The sequence below is a fragment of the Epinephelus fuscoguttatus genome, linkage group LG14, assembly GCF_011397635.1.
Source record: "Epinephelus fuscoguttatus linkage group LG14, E.fuscoguttatus.final_Chr_v1".
Taxonomy (NCBI): Eukaryota; Metazoa; Chordata; class Actinopteri; order Perciformes; family Serranidae; genus Epinephelus; species Epinephelus fuscoguttatus.
This window is the reverse complement of record NC_064765.1, coordinates 22,529,769-22,548,809: the sequence shown is the minus strand read 5'-3', so window position 1 is coordinate 22,548,809 and position 19,041 is coordinate 22,529,769. Positions and strand designations below refer to the sequence as shown.

The 19,041-nt window shown below is 41.9% G+C and overlaps 1 protein-coding gene across 5 annotated transcripts; it reads left to right on the top strand.

Moving 5' to 3' along the window:
• Positions 1 to 96: 96 nt before the first annotated feature.
• On the top strand, positions 97 to 18,684 carry aspg (asparaginase homolog (S. cerevisiae)). 5 transcript variants are annotated; one of them, XM_049595845.1, is made up of 18 exons: positions 97 to 968; positions 2,704 to 2,830; positions 4,079 to 4,114; positions 6,693 to 6,804; positions 6,983 to 7,108; positions 7,208 to 7,291; positions 8,109 to 8,235; positions 8,330 to 8,442; positions 9,737 to 9,922; positions 10,023 to 10,136; positions 10,257 to 10,376; positions 11,238 to 11,333; positions 12,114 to 12,277; positions 13,609 to 13,695; positions 14,223 to 14,322; positions 14,419 to 14,484; positions 15,725 to 15,741; positions 17,514 to 18,684. In XM_049595845.1, exons 1-18 carry the CDS (start codon positions 722 to 724, stop codon positions 17,521 to 17,523), a joined length of 1,932 nt encoding a protein of 643 aa, XP_049451802.1. In that variant the 5' UTR covers positions 97 to 721; the 3' UTR covers positions 17,524 to 18,684. The 5 variants fall into 5 exon arrangements, with proteins under 5 accessions (XP_049451802.1, XP_049451799.1, XP_049451798.1 ...); XM_049595842.1 differs by lacking the exon at positions 15,725 to 15,741 and adding an exon at positions 15,126 to 15,181 and having other exon boundaries at positions 17,513 to 18,684; XM_049595841.1 differs by lacking the exon at positions 15,725 to 15,741 and adding an exon at positions 15,126 to 15,185 and having other exon boundaries at positions 98 to 968; positions 17,514 to 18,683.
• Positions 18,685 to 19,041: the final 357 nt, after the last annotated feature.

Below are 19,041 nucleotides of genomic sequence, written 5' to 3'. Positions count from 1 at the left end.
TTATATTTAAAGATAATGAACATTGTGCAACATATTGTCAACCAGCAGCTTCGGTACAAAAGAATCTGTATCAGGCTTCTACCTTAAAACTCTATGGGTGGCCCTGCTGCTGAGGAGGCACTGACACTGGCAGACTGTAAATGGCTTGTAAAGCAGGGGATGACTTAACCTCCTTCTTCAACAGCTTCCACCTTAGTGGGAAATTATGGAAAAAATGTACGTGAGTGGGAGACTGACTAAAAGTGGAAAAACTGAGACACAGTTGTAAATTTGCACATCATTTTTCTGAGGGTGTGGTGACTATGATTCAGATATAATGTCAGGCAGTTTTCACTTCACACTGACACACACAGGAGTTATGCAGAGACAATATGTCTATGGAGACACTTGTCATCAAGTTTGTTGCCCTTTATAGGCCACACCCAAATTGGTGACGTCAGAGTGGACGCCGCATCAGCGCTTCAAGGGCAAAATTACAGCCAGGGATCCTGTTGAGGAGGAGTCGAGTACAGTAAGCCAGCACTCACATAAAAATGGTGCCGCCTTCTGTTTAGTCCATCCCATGAGAAAGATGGGCGTCACGTTTTCGTTTAACAGACCGGAGAAACCTTACACCGTCTTACAGCGCGTCCACAGCTGCACGTGAAGACCACCGTGTTTTGAATACTTTCCACGACCTGTTTTAAAGGGGCAGCACCGCGGCTCACTCACAGAAGTCATCATGGCGGACTGCAGCTTCAATAACCTGACATCACTCGCGCGGGCTTTATCACAGCCGACACTGAATGTGATAGAGGCGAATGATGTCGGTCCTGCGAGAAATGTTCTGCATCCGTGCCGAAGGAGAAAGTTGTCGAGCTGTAGCTCGTTTGAGCACGTTGAGACGGTGACTTCACCCTCCCCCGTCGAGGCGCGAGTCCTGGTCATAAACACTGGGGGAACCATCGGGATGACACTTCATGATAACGGTAACCATGGTTATACGAACATGTACAGTGTACTGTTACACCTGTGGCATGGCTAACACAGCTACAGCAGACAGTTAGCAGGTGTGGTGTGTGTTCACATGTTAGTGCGAGCATGAGGCATACAGTAAGCCATGTGTGACAGCATGCGTGTGCATCCTAAAATAGTCTCGCGGCCAGCTTATCTCTTAGCTGAGTGACTGGTTTGGAATAGCCAACAGTTAGCATGCTAATCGAAACTACGTAACAGTTACTACTACAAATGTAACGTTACCGTTATTCAGTGATGAACAGGGCCAGCAGCTTCAATAAAGATTTTAACAGAGCAAGTTGGACTCCACCCACACTGGAGGCAGCCAACGGATGGAGCTGAAGCAACACGTCAGATTCTCTCAATGAATAACTAGATGTTGACATTAGGCGTTGGGTAACATCCTCAGTATGGAGCATGTTGTGAGGCTAAATAACAATCAAAGGTCCTACCAGCTTCAGGTACAAGCTGGAGTCAAGGTTATCCATCATTCACCTTGTGTGTGATATGGCCTTGTCTTACTCACTTTGTAGTTACTCACTCCATAAAGAAAAAGTTTTGATGATTGTACACACACACACACACACACACACACACACACACACACACACACATGTTTGTACTGTTCTTGTAGGCATTGCATAGGCATGCAGTAAAAACACAGTATCAAATATGACAGAAAGTAGAAAATACATATCAATGTAAAAAAGTAAACCTTAGCATTAGGGATGAATGATTTGGGATTTTTTTTTACCAATATCTGATATGCAGACATATAGCAACTTAATTGTGGTATACCAATATTGATATATCCGCTTTTCCCCCACCTAATGATGGCCCAACAACAGATGGGCTGATACCAATGATGTACCAATATTACCAGCATGTTGGCCGATTCCGACCAATACCAATGATCCCGCATTTCTGTTTACCTATAATATACACAGTAACAAAAATATACCGTAATACACAGTAAATATTCTAACATATCAATACTAGAATACAAAATATGTCCACAGGAAAACATACCAGTGGTATATACATTAAACACGTGCGGATTTTGTTGAGGTTTTAGTTTTAAGAATGCAGTGAGGTAGAGTTGGAGAGTAAGATGTCCAAATTCACCATGTGCAAAGTTATTAAAGAGCAAAACAGAGAGGAACTTGGTTGAGACAGAAAACTATAGAGCTGACAGTTTCCTGTTAGTCAGAGGTGAGGTGTGGTACAGAGTTATTGCTTTGCTCAGGAATTGACTACGTTGTCGTCAAGCCTACACTGTAACTATGGCATCGGTTCAACGCAGAAGTATAAATTCCCTATTATACTGTATTAAAGAATTTGTGCAGCTTTCATTAGCATGCACCGAACCGCAGTTCTCCTGCAGCAGCAGTGGTGCTGTACCTGTTATACTCACAGTTCTTCACTTTTTTGTTATACATTTTTATAAATGTGCCTGTTCCACTAGCCTACAGACAGAGAACTCAGAGTATATAAGAATCAAAACTAAAGGAGATTTTTCAGCCTTTGCAACAATGTCATTTCTTACATTTACCACTAGGGTTCAGTATGAGACTGACGTTTGGTGTTGAGCTTACTGCAAATCCCTGTCCTGTTTCCCTTAAGTGTTACTGATGAGCAGTAATCCCTCAGAGAGCAAGCCATGAAATATTACAATAACCCCCTTTTTTGGTTTCTGTAACCCCACAGTACTTGCCCCAAAGGCTAATGCTTTTGTGCAGGGCCTGCGCAAGTTGCCCATCCTCCACGATGAGCTGTATGCCCAGCAGACCTGCCTGTATGAGTATTATGGATCTGAGAACAGCTTGGTCCTGCCGTGAGTGCACCCACACTTCCTCCCTGCTCAGTCAGCGCATAGCTGTAACTACATTCAGACAAATTTAAAGTTTTTTTTTAAAGTTTTCCTTAGAAAACTTTAAAAGGAAATGATCATTACACTTAATTATGATGTCTTATTATTTCTTGATGTGTGTTATACATTATATATTGTATTGTATATATCATATATGTTATATATATTTTTCCTTCTTGGTTTTTTTCCTCCACATTGTGTTTTATTGATTCCTTACTTTTTAATGGATCATTGTCCACCGATTGGTTAGTTTTCTCCTCAGTGTGTTTCTTTTGTTGCATTTTTTTTTCAAAATTATGTTAGTTTAGTTTATGTTAGTTGTTGCCTTTTCTCCTTTTTTTGTTTTTGTTTTTTTCTCCTTAAATTGAGGAGAGGTTTGTTGTAGAAGCCTTGACCTTTCCTGACACATTTCTTTTTTGTTATCTATCTGGATTTTATGCAGATTTATGTATGTACAAAGAAACAAAAATACTCCCCTATACTCACTATCTTCAAAGTGTAAGGATTCATATTCTGTTTTTATGTCAATATCTTCTACTTCAAGAGTTTTTCTAATGGCTATCTTATAGATGCCAAAAAAACCTTAAAATCGTTTAAAGTCATCTTCACAGTCATGTCAAATTAATCTTATTTACCAGTGACCCAGCGATCGGAGTTTATTTTTTTCCTCTGCAATATATCAGAGTGTTTAATTAACATTTAAAGTAAAGTGTAATTATCTGGTACCTGGACAATTATCATGTGAGTAAGTGTTATTGGCTGTACTCGTATGCAAATCAGGTTACAATAATAACAAAGGTAATTGTCTTTTGCAAATTCAAAATGTTTATCATTAATATTAAACGTAAGGATTGTCATGCAGTGTTCTTCATTTTCCTTATACTTATATTACCACACGTAAAGTTGATAATGTCTATCACTTAAATACCTAAGGAAGCCTATCACAGTCCTTTTCACTTTAAGGGCTACTTAAGGACTAAGTGTGAAGAGAATGACATATGTCGAATAGGTGAAATCATGTTAGAATTAACAAACACTGCATCTTAAAATTATGACTATTAGTTTATACCCCAAAGTACAGTTGGTATTGTGGTCATCGTACAGTGCAAGATACAGTTCATCAGAAAAAGATTAACTGGTTGGACTGAAAGGAAGCAGCTCACTGCCCTCAATGGATTTAATGACTCTTAACTGCTTTTCTTGCTTTAACAGGAAGCCAACACCCCATGCTGGCCGTCTATATCACGGGTGCTGTAGTGCTGGTAGCACTGTGTGTGCCTGCACTTTGCTTGAGAGTGGTGTGATGTCTCTGTTGTCCTTAACCCCCGGTTGGGTGTGCTTGCCTGACAGGAAATGCATGCTGACGTGGCCTTTGGCAATAGGAGTAAATACCAGGAAGGACACAGGAGCAGGGAGCTGTGTATTGCCTGAAGTATTTTTACATCTCGCTAATGTCACCTCTGTCACCAACGAGCCAGCTGCTTTAATGCGTGGCAGAGGAGTAGTCCAGCTGAGATTTCCGAGGTTTAGTTTGTGGAAAGCTGCTGCTACCATGCTGGGAAAAGCAAGGCTAATCTACTCTATTGCTGTTTCTTTAATCCATAGTGTCTTGATGTCTAAGTGCATGTGGAGCAGTGTGAGCAGAGCCCCTTGTGACGGGCCTCCCCAGCTGATCAACGGCTTCTTAATTGCAGTAATTGTCAGTGACAGTGGGGGTGTCTCTGGCAGAAATGTACCCTTACTCACTAATTTCCATATCCCCTTCATGTTGACTGCCACCATGAAAATTGGCTGAGCAGCAGTGGGATGTATGGTAAAGATAAAGTATCCATACGTCAGGCAGTGTTGAAACTGTGAGGGTTGTGATCTGTTTAACAAGGCTTGTGATAAATAATGTTGGAGCACTGTTAAGTTTTACCATCTTCAACCTCGAACTGTTTTCACGCCTTCAGCAAATACAAGAGCTTCCTGTTTGTCTTAAAGGTCCAGCGTGTAGGATTGAGTGGCATCTAGTGGTGAGGTCGCAGAACTGAAACCTTTCACATGTGCAAAGCGTGTAGGAGAACTGGCTGGAGAACTAGGAGAAGTGGCTGAAAACACGAATGGCACTAAATAGAGCCAGTGTTTGGTTTGTCTATTCTTGGATACTGTAGAAAAAACACTGCAGACTCTGTAAAAGAAGACCCATTCCATATGTAGATATGAACGGCTTATTCTACGGTAATGATAACACAACGATTCTTATTTTCAGATGATTATAAACTAATGAAAACATAGTTATAAATATTATAAACCATTTTAACCAGTAGATGCCCCAAAAATCCTACACACTGGACCTTTAAAGGTTAGCAATTAGTTTACATTGACTAATATCAAAACTTTGCTAACACTATATTAATATTTATTCTAACATGAACATGTGAGCATGCTTTATTAAATTATTTATTTAGGTGAGAGCTGGATTCACTTTTTAATGTTTGCTCATCCTTGAGTTGGCGTAGCATTAATATCAACTGAAGCAGGCTCATATACAAGTCTAGTACTGTTGATCGTATGCAGTTGCCTGGCCTATGTTGAAGGAGGGAATTAGTTTATTGATTTATTGAAAAGCTTTATTCATGTGATGTTGAGAGGCAATGCCACAAGGCCGTCTGCCGTCTGCCCCCCCCCCCCCACCCCAACTCCATCCCTCTTCTTCCACTTCTTGAGTCCCCAATCACACATGCACACACACAGAGACATTCATTATTCTTAAGCTATGAGGCATCTTAGCACGGGTATGCTAATGCGTAGCTCTGCTACACCTTAGGGTACACTCCAAGATAGATGAATAATTGGTGATTTGAATAGTGTTTCCTAGTGGCACTTTGGCTTCAAGATTATCAACAACATATGTTCCAGGGTCGTGTGTGGACTTAAGGCTAATTAGAAGGGTGTCTGTAGGACCCCTGGTTGGGTGAACTAGGGCTTGCGTGTTTGTCCCCCTGCTGTTCCATTCAGTGTCTATCTTCATGTTATAAGGCCGCCCTGTGGTAATGTGGGGGGTGTCCTGCTCTGTTTCTTTAAAAGGGAGATTAAAAAGAAAATCTTTCCATGGCTGTTTAGCCAGTCACGCTGCTTTATATGGAGTGTGGCAGGTGGGGGCGCGGGATGACGGAGTTAAACTTCATTTAGAGGCGACATAAATATGTATACATGTGAGGCTCCCTGTCTTGTAATTGGGGTGACAAAGAAACATGGACTTTCGCCATGACCTGAAACGAGTCACCAAATAACCCTCAACATATTTCAAACCAGTCACCTAATGTTCCTCGGCTTCGCCTGTATTTACCATAAACAGTGGTGAGGCTCCACAGAACATTAAGTCTTCACTGTGGAGAGGAGAAACGGCATGCTCTTTAAGAGTATTCCAACCATGCCCCTCCCTTTTACACTTAGAAAATTTTTTCTCTGTGTGTCTGAAACAGGTTTTGGCACCCTGCTGCTGAGACAGAAGGCCCGGCTAAATAGACTTTGTCTCGCTTCATAAAGTCAGCTTGGTTTTGAGCATTCCCTCACCCTTCTTTAAACTCACTTCTCAAATGTAACCAGAACCCGATCCAACTTTGTTAAAAGAGCACAATGAAGAGAAATAATCATTCGTCACAGTGAAGATAGCAATTGTTTGTTTAACCATGTGTCCTTTATGTGTTTTGGAGTGAACGTCGTTGCTTGCAGAGACTAAAACTACTGATTTATTTTGGACTGTTGGTCCTGTTTTATTTTTTGTATATATAATAATCAAACTTTGTAACAACACTTATAGTTAAACGTCTCTCTCTTCCAGGCTGAGTAAAGACAATAAGAGGATAGTCTACAATGTGTTGGAGTATAGCCCTTTGCTGGACTCCTCCAATATGACCACAGATGACTGGGGTCGGATTGGAAAGGACATTGAGGTACCTGCTGCTGAATCCATGTCACTGTCAGGTTTCACTGCTTCTAAAACCCATCAATCAATCCTATAATATTGACATTGCTCTTAAAATACAGCTTATCATATGGTAGAAAAATGGTGATTGCATTTATGCTGCCATCTATAATGATCCACATCTTGTTTTCTTTTTCCTTGTTTAGAAAAACTATGAAAACTACGATGGTTTTGTGATCCTCCACGGCACAGACACGATGGCTTACACAGCCTCTGCCCTGTCCTTTATGTGTGAACATTTGGGCAAACCAATTATTCTCACCGGATCACAGGTAAGAGCTGCTGTCCTCCAGGATGTAACCAACAAAAGACAGAATGCGTCTGCAACATTTTTTATTGCCCTTCTAAGATAAGACTCGCTCTGTCTTCAGGTGCCTATCTATGAGATGAGGAATGACGGCAGAGACAACCTGCTGGGGGCGCTGCTGATTGCCGGCCAATTTGTCATTCCTGAGGTGAGGAAATGGAGATGGAACATGAATGCTACTCACCTACACCATATTATTGTTAGAGAAAATGAATTTGGCAGTCTCAAAGAGGGAAAATTAAGAATGGTTGAATTTGAGAGACAGATTAAAAATAGGACTCAAGATGAACACCAGTAGTGTAATATTATAACCTTATATGTTTGTATATGTGCTGAGAGAATATGGTGTGTTCTAGAAAGTCAGGTGTCAGCACTGTGGCATGCGAAAGCTAATAAAAGCACTCCTAAATAACTTGTCTGATGAGAATGCTTCCTGATGACAGGGTTTGGCAATAGTGAACAATTATCAGAAAAGGAAGAACACTGAAAGGTGTTATTTATGTCTACTTATATATGACTGAAGTGCACTAAAAAATCTGTCTATTGACTTTAATTATACTGCACTGAGTGAGTCTACTAATAAGACTAAGGGCCCTATTTAAACAATCTAAAACGCATGGTCTAAGTACATGACACAAGTGCATTAAAGGCATGCCCAACTCCACTTTGGGTGGTTAATCGGTGATAATCTGGGTGCAAAGTAAAGCACAAATAATCATAGGTGATTTTTGGGCGTAATATGATTTCAACTAATCATCATCTCCCATCCCCACAGTGCTATTTATATGGAGGATTTGTGTGTAAGATTTGGCCCAATGTTTTCTCTGACAGGCAATTGTAATGATAAAACAGTGCCATCTTTACAGGTGTACATGCAGGTTTTCATTTACATGTGAAGTCCTGTGGAATTAAAGTGATTTCACAGAAGAGCAAATGCGCATTCAGTGTATTTTTGTCCTATTCAGGTGGGTCTGTATTTCCACAACAAACTCTACAGAGGGAATCGTGTGACCAAGGTGGATACTGGCAGTTTCAATGCCTTCGCCTCCCCTAACTTGCCTCCTCTGGCCACTGCTGAAGTAGACATTACAAGTAAGCTGATGGTGGAACGGGTCTGTTTTTGTGTGGAAAATAAATGTAACTTTCCTTCATTTAAAATCTGTTTTCTCAATCCTTTCCTTTTTAGTCAACTGGGATACAGTGTGGAGAGCAAACACTACTGCAAAGTTTCAAGTCAGCACTGAGCTGAACAGGAACGTGGGCCTGCTCAGGCTGTTCCCAGGGATCACTGCTGCTACTGTAAGTCGCTCTGACTCTGAACTGGACCAGAGATGTTTACTCTGTAACAACCACCTAATTTTCAGAGCTCACATTTTGTCCTTGGTCTTTAGTTGACGTGTCACACAACAGAATAATTGATAGGTGTTGTTTCTCTTTGGGGAATTATTGAGCAGCTCATGGTTTGATGTATTGCTTCCTGCACAGACTTGACTGACATGTCCGGACTGTTTGTGGTGCGCTCCAGACACTCATTACCTGCTTTAAATATAATTATTTGCACAATCCTTTGTGGTCACTTTATCTGAAAGTTATAATCATATGCTATTCCATTATTTATTGTTAATTACACCAGTTATATTTTGTTAAATAATGAAAGGAGTAAATGAGAAATGTAACCAGCATGCTTCACATTTCAAGTTTTTCTTCTCAGTGCATTAAAATGCAATTAGAGATATGTTCTTCGAAGGTAACTGACTGCTCAAAACTGCTGTTTTGTCTAACTGCAATAAAATATAGTTAACTTTAATTTAATCGTGCTATTACCCGTCTTCCGTTACCTTCCCGGTCATGTAAACTGCCATCAAAGCTCAGCCCGGAGAAGGATGAGAAGGAGTTATGGGCCATGACCAATCACCCTGTAAAGAGGGAGGACTGGCATAGATACTGTAACATTTAGCTGCACCTCCCCCCTGCAGAAGCTGCTGGGAGAGTGACTTTACTGTCTCAATCTGCTCCCACTGCCCAGCTCGGCTATCAAGACTTCCTTACAGCCTTTTAACTGCCTTTTATGAGGCACTGTTTTGATTAGGCACCAGGCTCTCATGTGCCCACTGTCTCTGCTGTACGCGAGCTTCATTGGTAATCTGCGTCCAAACATTTCTGGTCAAACTGCTTATCACATCAAAAAATACTGACCGAACCTGGCACTTTTAATGTCACCTTCTTCCCACATTTTATGGTAACTGCTTTGGTCTTGCCAAGTGACTTTATGCTTGCTAACACCTTCAGATTAATTGCTCTCCTTCCTGCCATTTCAGTTATCTGCCATTCTAGTCATACGCCATGGCTAATGATGTGGTATAGGGCCTCCTGGTGCCAGCCAACCAGTGACTGAGATACTGGTTGCATAGACGGCACCAGATGGGCTTTTAGGAGAGTGGACGGTCTCGTGCATTGGAGTGAAGGGGTGCTGCAGGAAAAATAACATGGAATACTAATTCCTCAATTTGATTCCACACAGCTGAGAGGCCAGTTCAGTTAGTAGTAGATCATGGGAGTTTGTAATGTGAATTATTGGTGTGTCTCTGTCCAGGTGAGGGCTTTCCTGCAGCCGCCCATGGAGGGTGTGGTCCTGGAGACCTACGGCAGCGGAAATGCCCCCGATAACCGTCCTGACCTGTTGGAGGAGCTAAAGAAGGCCACAGACTCTGGTGTCATCATTATCAACTGCACCCAGTGTCTGAGGGGGACCGTGTCTGCGTCTTATGCCACTGGCAAGGCACGTCATGTTACCTACTAGTCAATCCTGACCCTGTGAATGATAAATTCCTCAAGTAAAAGTGGATCAATGAAATCTCATATTTCCTGTGACCTCTCAGGTGTTGATGGATGCAGGGTTGATAGCTGGTGGTGACATGACTCCAGAGGCTGCCCTGTCAAAGCTGTCCTATGTATTGGCCAAGAAGGATACAGAGCTCGAAACCAAGAAAAAGGTGGGTGTCTACTTTTCAAAGTCACATTTAACACTTTATTCTTTGTAGAGAGGATGTTTTAAAGGATCACCATGTATGTTACAATAATAATTATGTGTGTGTGTGTGTTACTCTGTCCAGATGATGGCTCAGAACCTGCGAGGTGAGATGAGCGCTGACTTGGCAGGAGCCAAGCTATGTCTGAGCGACAGCCGTTTCATCCAGGTCATCGCCAAGTCTCTGAGCATCAGCTGCAAGGAGGTGAGGCCACCACCAATACGGAAACTTAAATAGTGTAACTACCCATTACTTCACCAAACAATAAGCTACCTTTTCTTTTCATTGTTTGAGAAATACAATTGAATGGCATAATAATGTGAGTACACCCTGTAAAAGAGCAATAAACTTTTAATTCTTGCAATAAAAGAAGATTAAAATATCCTAAATAAATAAAACATAGGTAAGTGTGTGAAATGAATGAGAGGACAGAAGCAGGCCATGGCTAGACAGTAATCCTAGATTTATGAAACACTTGCAAGCTGCTTGAAAATATTCATGTCTCACTGTTGTATGGTGTGTCAACGCCGCGTTTTTAGGCACAAAAAGCACTTGGTGAGGGTTACAGAAAGGTAATGGTTTGGATTAAAATGATGACTTTAAATATGGAACATGAAATCTCGTCGTGGTTTGCGCAAATCTTGGGTTACCATCTAGCTATGACCAGAGAAGCGCACAATTAGAAATGACAGCAATAAGTGTGTTTCAGGCTCAGCATAGTTTTTTCCTGTTCATTCAGCTTTGGTGCTGTGGAAAAAAACCCTGCATCCAGGTTATGATATACTGGAAAACCCTGCTATTTACTCTGGGATCATGTTGACTAAAAAGTTGGTGACCTTCTTATGTAAGCAAACTCGCATGTAAACACAACAGACTTCAAATAAGTCGATTGTGTAACTACTGTGACAAGTTTAGTGAAGACAAAGTGCAGACATGTTTGTAAAGGTTGTCATGATTGCACTCATCCAAAGACTATTCTAAAACATGTTTAAAAGGTGAAGTTCCTTCATTTTTCCACATGCAGACAAGTAGCATTTTTTAAATTAAAGTCTGTGGTCTCTAAAGGAACTGGAAGCCATCCGTGATGCCCTGACCCCCCTGCTGGCATGTGCTGCTGCTAAGATCGGTGACATAGAGGCCATCGAAGCCCTAAAGGAAATGGTAAGCAACCTCAAGCGCTACACTCTCATGCCATCAGAGCAGTGTTTCACAAGACTTGTCTCCACCATGTTTGTTTTGTCGGGTCAGCGCACCCAGGTAAACCTGATGGTTCACCAACAAATTCCCAGGGTCACTGTTTCCGTATTAGAGGGGGGCACAAGACACACACAGGCGCACAGCCAAACAAAACATGAGGCTAGACTGGTAAGGCAGGCCTAGAGTCGCCCCAGCGGTCACGTGTACATGTGTGTATGCAGCTCCACTTGTGTGCAGTGGCTGCTCGGATTAGCCTGCAGTTTCTGTCGACAGATTCTGCTACCAAATGCGGTGTGTTCACACCCACAAGAAATCGTGTAGTACATTTCTCGCTGCTTGTGATGAACCTCGTCCATAAGGAGTCCCTTTTCAGTTTGATTTTCATTTATCCTCCTACTCCTCATTTATTTGTTTGTTGCCTCTGTTTTACGTGTGCTGCTGAACAGTAATAAAGAGGGTTACAGAAATTGCACAGTTTATTAAAGGGTAAGGCTGACAATATTCTGTGTTTTTGTTATTGTCAGCAAGTCCCAAAGGAAAACAGTCTGTCTCTTACTGTGTGATTTATTGTAATGTCATTAGTTTAAGTTCAATGGCACAAAGGGAGAAGCTGTATCTGGCTCTGATCGCACTGATAAAACTCGAGTGGATCAATTTTATTGTTGGCTTTGGCCTTTACATTTTATTTTAGATGTGCTGACAATAAGAGATACACTTATATTTTCATGTCTGTCTTTGTCACAGGGAAGTAACTTGTGTCTGGGTGACTATGACGGACGTACACCCCTCCATATTGCTGCCTGTGAGGGCCACCTCAAACTGGTGCAGTACCTACTGAGTAATGGGGCTACAGTCTACGCAAAAGATCGCTATGGGGACACACCTCTATGCAACGCTGTACGCTTCAGGTAAGACTCGCCTCCTTTTAAACAATAAGGGCTGATGTGTTTGTTTTTCATCTGTCTGTTAAAGTAATAACATCATTTATGAAGTTGCGAACACGACATTTAAAATCCCCCTTTGGCCATTAGCAGCCATTGAGTGTTTCCTGAAAATATGTTGTTAATAGCTGCTATAGAGGGGACTTCATTAAACGAGCTGCTGCAAGGTAGGGAATCTGGCTCTGCTTAAATGACAGGAAGGGAGCAGCGGCTGTCAGAGGGGGGTTGAGACCAGGGGAGCCACTCGTAATGGAGTTTAGAGGCCAGGCAATAATTATAAACTAATTAGGCTAATTGTCATCTGACAGTTTAGACGGTGTTTATTTTTACCAAAGCTGTTTTTTAATTTTTTGTCATTCATTGACATTGCTGTTAATGTCTATCAGGGAAAGAAGCCATGCTTAATGCTTCAGTTTTAGTGCGATGTTGAGCCTCAGGGTGAAAACGTTGTATTCGTCGAAGCCGTGCCAAATGGCTGTTGTCCTATTTTAACGGTTGGCACTGCAAGTACAGACCTGTTTCCTTTGTGATGGTGGAGGGATGCATTGGAGCATAAACACCTGTCACTGCACTTCCTATGCTGGCTGGCTTTGCCCTTCTTAAATGTATTTCATGAGACGACACTAATAGAACTGGAGTTTTGGGTTTTAGGTGTCAGGTGGTCACCATGCCTGACGCACTTTGAATGTCACTTGACATTTCATAGTGCACCGCAGCCGGATGCTCATATAAGGAGTGGCAGAGAGAAGGGTTAAAAAACAAGTATGGGGAGTGCCCTCTGAACCAGTCCTACCAACCTGCTCCCAGTTTCACAGATGAGAGATACTGGCTCTCTGCGCCTTACAGGAAGTCTTTCAAATCAAGTTCAATTGTTTCTTTGGCTGTACCTCTACATACCTCTACACCATTGTCAGTTTGAACTCTGCGGTAAATTACTTTATTACATAGCAAGCTCAGCTCTTATTTATGTAATCAGCTGCTCAGTGGTTAACTATTTCAGGCCTTTTGTTTTATTGAAAGTTTCCTGTCACCACTAGTGTCAATGCAGGTGACTCTTGCGTGGGTGGTTCAGTGCAGGGGATAAGGAACTTGTTCTTACATGCCAAACTACAATCACTGCTGCACTGACTGTGAATGAGTCAAACGGCATGAAACTGTCTGAAAACATGACATTGAAGTTATCCTTACAGGATTTATCAATTTATAATTTCAGTATCAGCTGATTTTAACTGAATGATATGCTCATAGTACGCAGTAAAAAGCACATAGCTCTGTTGCATGTCCTCTGACTAACTTAGGCACAGGGAGGTTGTGAAGCTGCTGCGGAAGACAGGAGCCCACCTCTCCAGAGACAAGTTGGAGGAAGCAGGAACAGAACTGTGCAGGTGAGACGCACACAAAAAACATGCCTTCAAACAATGGCACACATATACAGTCACAGATTTCTTGGTTGCTCAGCCATCGTCACAGTGACCCATCCTACATAGCTGACACAGGTTCAACCAGTCGTCCCGCTGTTACACAAACTGTAGGAATGCTCCCCGGCAGCATAGCTGCAGATCTGTTTTGTTTCTTGCGTAGGCAAATGTACCACACACCGGCCCTGTTATTTATCTCCATGAGACACTAGACAGGTTTTGTCGAGATGGTTTGAATTTAGAGTTTCAGGAACACGCCTTTCATAAGGTACGATGAGCATGGCTTGTGTTGGTGGTAAGATAAAAGGAAAACATCTGAGTCACGAGGTTCAACATTATCAATATAGTCATTTGTGCTGGCCCAGGTTCAGAAAAGTCTATTTACACAACATCTTGTCTTTCATTAGTCGGTGGTTTGATTGTGTGAAAAACAGTGATTTTGGCAAACAGAGTCCTTTGTTGCAATAACTCTGTCATGTCCTCCTGTGTGTCAGCCTGGCAGCCACCGGTGACCTGGAGGGCCTGGAAATCTGGAGCCTTGCTGGAGCCGATCTGAATAAACCAGGCTATGATGGACAGACAGCACTGCAACAGGTGGGCTTCAGCGACACGTATTCCACCTTGATGACACAGTTTATAAAGTGAAACCCTGTCTTATTGCTTCTCTTTGTCTTTCTTCACCTGACACAGGCCCAGGCTGTCGGCAAAACGGAAGTGGTGACGTATTTAACTCATCTTATAAGCAAAAAGGCCAAGGTAACCAGTATTTTCCAGACTAGATCTCCATTTCTTTCAGCACCCATAGGTTTAACCATAGAATGTTAAACTCACTAAATCATCTCAGTTAGTCTTGATATTCATCTAGCTAGTTAGTCCACTTTTCCAGCAATCATCAGGTCTGGTTTTGCTGAAGTAAACCTGTAATTCACAGAGTTAGATGTGAAAACATGCTGATCTGCATGCTGTTTATCCCCACGGTCTCTGACTCTCAGCTGTCCACTGAGCAGCAGCTCTCATTCGTTCCTCAGAGTCAGCTACAGTTCATCATGTTTCAACAAACATACAATAAATGGCAATATTTTAAAAGTAAGATATTGAAAACAGAACATTGCTACTCCACTGCTTAGTTTGTCATTACTGCAGAATCTCACCTCACTGAGTTGGTTTGTTTACCCATAAGTTAGCCCTCTACAGCAGTTACAATGACAACGGTACACACACAGTATAAAAAGCTGCTGCTCTAACCATCCTGATACGTTAATTTAAATGGGGATGTCATTTCGACTCTCATTCTGTTTTTATGGCTTTAACTTAATTTGCATGCCAGTGTAACACTCTTGATATAATTCTCTGTCTATGATTGCCTCAATTACATGTTTTGTTTTGTTTAATTTCAGACAGTATTTGGTGAATTTAATGAGTTTGATGAATATGATGATGATGATGATGATGATGAGGTAAATGAGATGTGATGAACGTTTGTCTCCCAGTGTGTGCATTTCCCACTTTGAGCATGAGATTCTCTCCTCTCTAGCATGGCTTCTTTGCCGCCACACCCCTTTTTTCTTGCTTGTACTTGCTCTTGTGTCCATTGTCAGTCCCTCCATCCATTTTATAAACCGCTTATCCTGCTCAGCCTGTGTATCCCAGCATGCATTGTACAAGAGGCAGGCTACACCTGTGGATAGGTCACAGTCTATCACAGGACTGAAACACACGTGTACACAACAAACACTTTCACACCTACAGGCAGATCAGAGCTGCCAGTTCACCTTGCACCCCGAGGAAACACATGCAGACAGTGGGAGAACATCAGACTCCTCACAGAGAGCGCTCAGTAGTCCCTGCTTGTGCATAATTGTATTTTATATAACACATACACAATACCGGTACCGTGGGCTGAAAGAGAGTGATTTTACATTTAAAAAAGAAAGTTGATTGATTACAAAAACACTTTTGATCCTTTTCTCAAAACTGAAATGTCAAACATTTACAGACTCGAGCTTCTTCTATGTAAGTATGTCTTAGTTTTGCTCTATTGAACAGCATTGTAAATCCAAGGGAAATTGTGACTGGCATTTTTCTTTATTTTAAGATGCTTAATCAGTTAATCCTTTAGTCTATAAATAATGACAAACAAACAAAAAAATCACCAGATGAATTGATAATGAAAATAATTGTTAGTTGCAGCCCTAATTTTGAGAAGCAATTATTTACTTTATAATTTGAAGCTAAGCATGCCTCAGACCTCTCTGCTTTCCATCAGGACTTCCTCAGATAAAACCTGATCACCTGCCCACCAGTGCCTCTGAATGCAAAACTAGTGCGGCCTGCCGCTTTACACCAGGATGACCAGTTTGTGAGCCTGTTTACACCTGCTATTATCATGCGTCTTGGGTGGTCCAACCACAAGTCAACTACATTAAAATGCGTCTTGGGTGACCGCTTCGATCGGATCTAACTTCAACACTTTGTATGTAAATGAACACGTGAATCATTTCATCATTTGTCAACCAAATGTCAGGGAGTTTGTTGTGCTACACGCACACCTACAAACTTTACTATCCAAAATGACTACGGTCTTATTCAATTGTAGTGCTGCACACAGCGTACTGATTCCTATTAGAAGTGATTAACAGGTTTAAAGGGATAGTGCACCCCAAAATGAAAATTCCATTAAGCCATTATCTACTCACCCATATGCCAATGGAGGCCCAGGTGAAGTTTTAGAATCCTCACAACACTTCCGGAGATCCAAGGGGAGAGGGGGTAGCAACAATACTCCACCTAATGGAGGCTTATGGCGCCCCAGATTCAAACGTCCAAAAACACATAATTGAAACCACAAAATATCTCCATACTGCTCGTCCGTAGTGATCCAAGTGTCCTGAAGCCCCGACATAAAAAGTTGTTTAGAAAACAACGTCATTTGAACTCATTGTAGCCTGTAGCTCTAACTGCCTCTCTGTACACCGCGCTCACGTGCGCACGAGACCAGCGAAAGCACGTGAACACACATCAGCGCGGTGCCCATGTCTCACGGTCTCGCGCAAATGTGCACATGTGAGCGCGGTGCACAGAGAGGCAGAGCTACAGGCTACAATGAGGCTAAAAACAGAATTCAAATGACGTTTTTCCAAACAACTTTTTATTTCGGGGCTTCAGGACATTTGGATCACTGCGGATGAGCAGTATGTAGATATTTTGTGGTTTCAGTTATGTGTTTTTGGACATTTCAATCTAGGGCGCTGTAAGCCTGTATTAGGTGGAGTTTTGTTGCTACCTCCTCTCCGCAAGTGATGTGAGGACTCAAAAACTTCACCTGAGCCTCCCTCGGCATATGGGTGAGTAGATAATGGCTGAATTTTCATTTTTTGGGTGCACTATCCCTTTAAAAACAGAGTCAAGCCTTTTCACTGTCAGTTCCAGAGACGGTCCCTCAGCTCTGCGTCTGCGTAACTCTGCCAACATATTATCCAGGGGTGAGATAAGCAAGGACGTTAGCTGAGGAAGTCCTTCAGTGTGGCCTAGGACACACTGTTGAAAGAATGTGGCCACATCCAAATGTGGTCTGAGCAGTCAGATCTTAAGATGTATTGAGGATGCATTTGCCACATTCACACCTGTACTTAGAGCTATCCAACTGTGATCCGATCATCCAGAACATATGTTCATACCAGGTGTAAACAGAATCTGTGTGTGTGTGTGTGCTTATGTGTGCACAGTAGCAGTCATCCCCCCATGCGCTCCCTGTTAATCCTGTTTTTCATTTGTCTCTGTGTCAGAGCGGAGTGATCGAGTTCACGGTCCCTCCAACAGGACTGTGAGCTGACGCTACCTAAACCAACAGGAATGCCTCCGCTGCTTGCATCCACTTCCTCCCAAGCCGTCGTCTACACACCGTCCACCGTCCTGTTGAACGCCACAGAGCTGCTCTCACTTTGAATGTTCAGATTTGCTGACACTGCTTACAGTGTTTCCCTCCAAGCCCACTCACAACAGCACAACATTGTGAAGCACTACTTTGAGTGTACGCTGCCCAAAAACAGGCAACACTAGATGTGTGTGTTTAATTGTTGCACAGAAGTATATACATGTGGAAAGGTATTATCGTCCTGAATATGAATGTTCAATCAGGGATTAAGAGTGAACTTCACCTCAGCTGTATTTAACATGGAGAGTGTTGAAACCTCCCATTCGTCCTTCAGCAGTGAAGGGTGGAGGATAAATTGTGTTTTATATATTTACCAAAAGACTTAAAGAACGTGACTAGTGTGACATTACTTCATAAAGTAATGTCGTCTCTTGCTATAGCAATATATTCACGATGTCTGAACCTACAGGGTATTCACAGATTTTATATTTATGCTTATTTTTACAGGAGAAGCTGCAAAGTATCATGTAAACTAATGGAAATGTTTTTGCCTGTGATGTTAATTGACTGTAGCACACGTCCACTGACCCTCAAGTACAGATCTTCATTTCCTGTTGCTCAAACAGGTACTGCAAATACCCATAGTTACCTTTCGGACTCATCCAGCCTGTTTCTCATGCCGACTACCGAGCCAGAACAGTCGCATATCTCACTTTGAAAAGGAAAAGAGAATTTCAGACTATTGTGTGAGGCTAGATAAAGACCGCCCGCAGTTTCTGTGCTCTCGCTTGTGTATTTTGAACTTCATCTTATATTTTTTGTGATCAAAAACAAACAACATGCTGTGTTTTCTGTATCTTTGTGCTGCGACAAGTAAACGTTGTTAAACGTTGCCACTCTTGTTTGGTATAATTTACTTTTTTAAACCAATCTAGGTCATATTTTTTACACTTTAATGTTAACATCTGTAAGGGAATCTCCTGTGATTAATTTAACTTTGAAGTGCAAACACATTTGAATGACTTGCAATTTATCCTGCTGTTCACAATGCCGTCCCACTGTTTTCAATAAAAAAAAAAAAAAAAAAAGCTGCGTGTAAAAGTGATGTGTTGGTCTTTTTATTTCTGTGGGGGGAAAAGCAACACAGATAAATCTCTTGTTTGAAATCAACGTCTCCTGTGATTGCTGCTTTGTTGCACCAAATGCTGAAACTCACATGAAACTGTGCATATACTGCTCCTGGCTAAGGACTCCTGAGCAATTTCCAATTTGACATGGTTTTCTGTATGAATTAGCGCACGTCTAACCAATTGTTGGAGTTCATTTCTCTTAGTGTGCACAGTCCCTTTGTGTTCTCTAAAGAAATGTGTCCTGAATAATAATTGGATCTATTGTGACTGCAGTAGGCCTTTAGGAGAAATACATCAAATCCAAACATG

Excerpts from the sequence above, each read along its gene's own strand:
- aspg (XM_049595841.1), top strand. The coding sequence starts at position 722 with ATGGCGGACTGCAGCTTCAATAACCTGACATCACTCGCGCGGGCTTTA. Across the intron at positions 969-2,703 it reads GATGACACTTCATGATAACG|TACTTGCCCCAAAGGCTAAT; the intron begins GTAACCATGGTT and ends GTAACCCCACAG. Across the intron at positions 9,923-10,022 it reads CGTCTTATGCCACTGGCAAG|GTGTTGATGGATGCAGGGTT; the intron begins GCACGTCATGTT and ends GTGACCTCTCAG.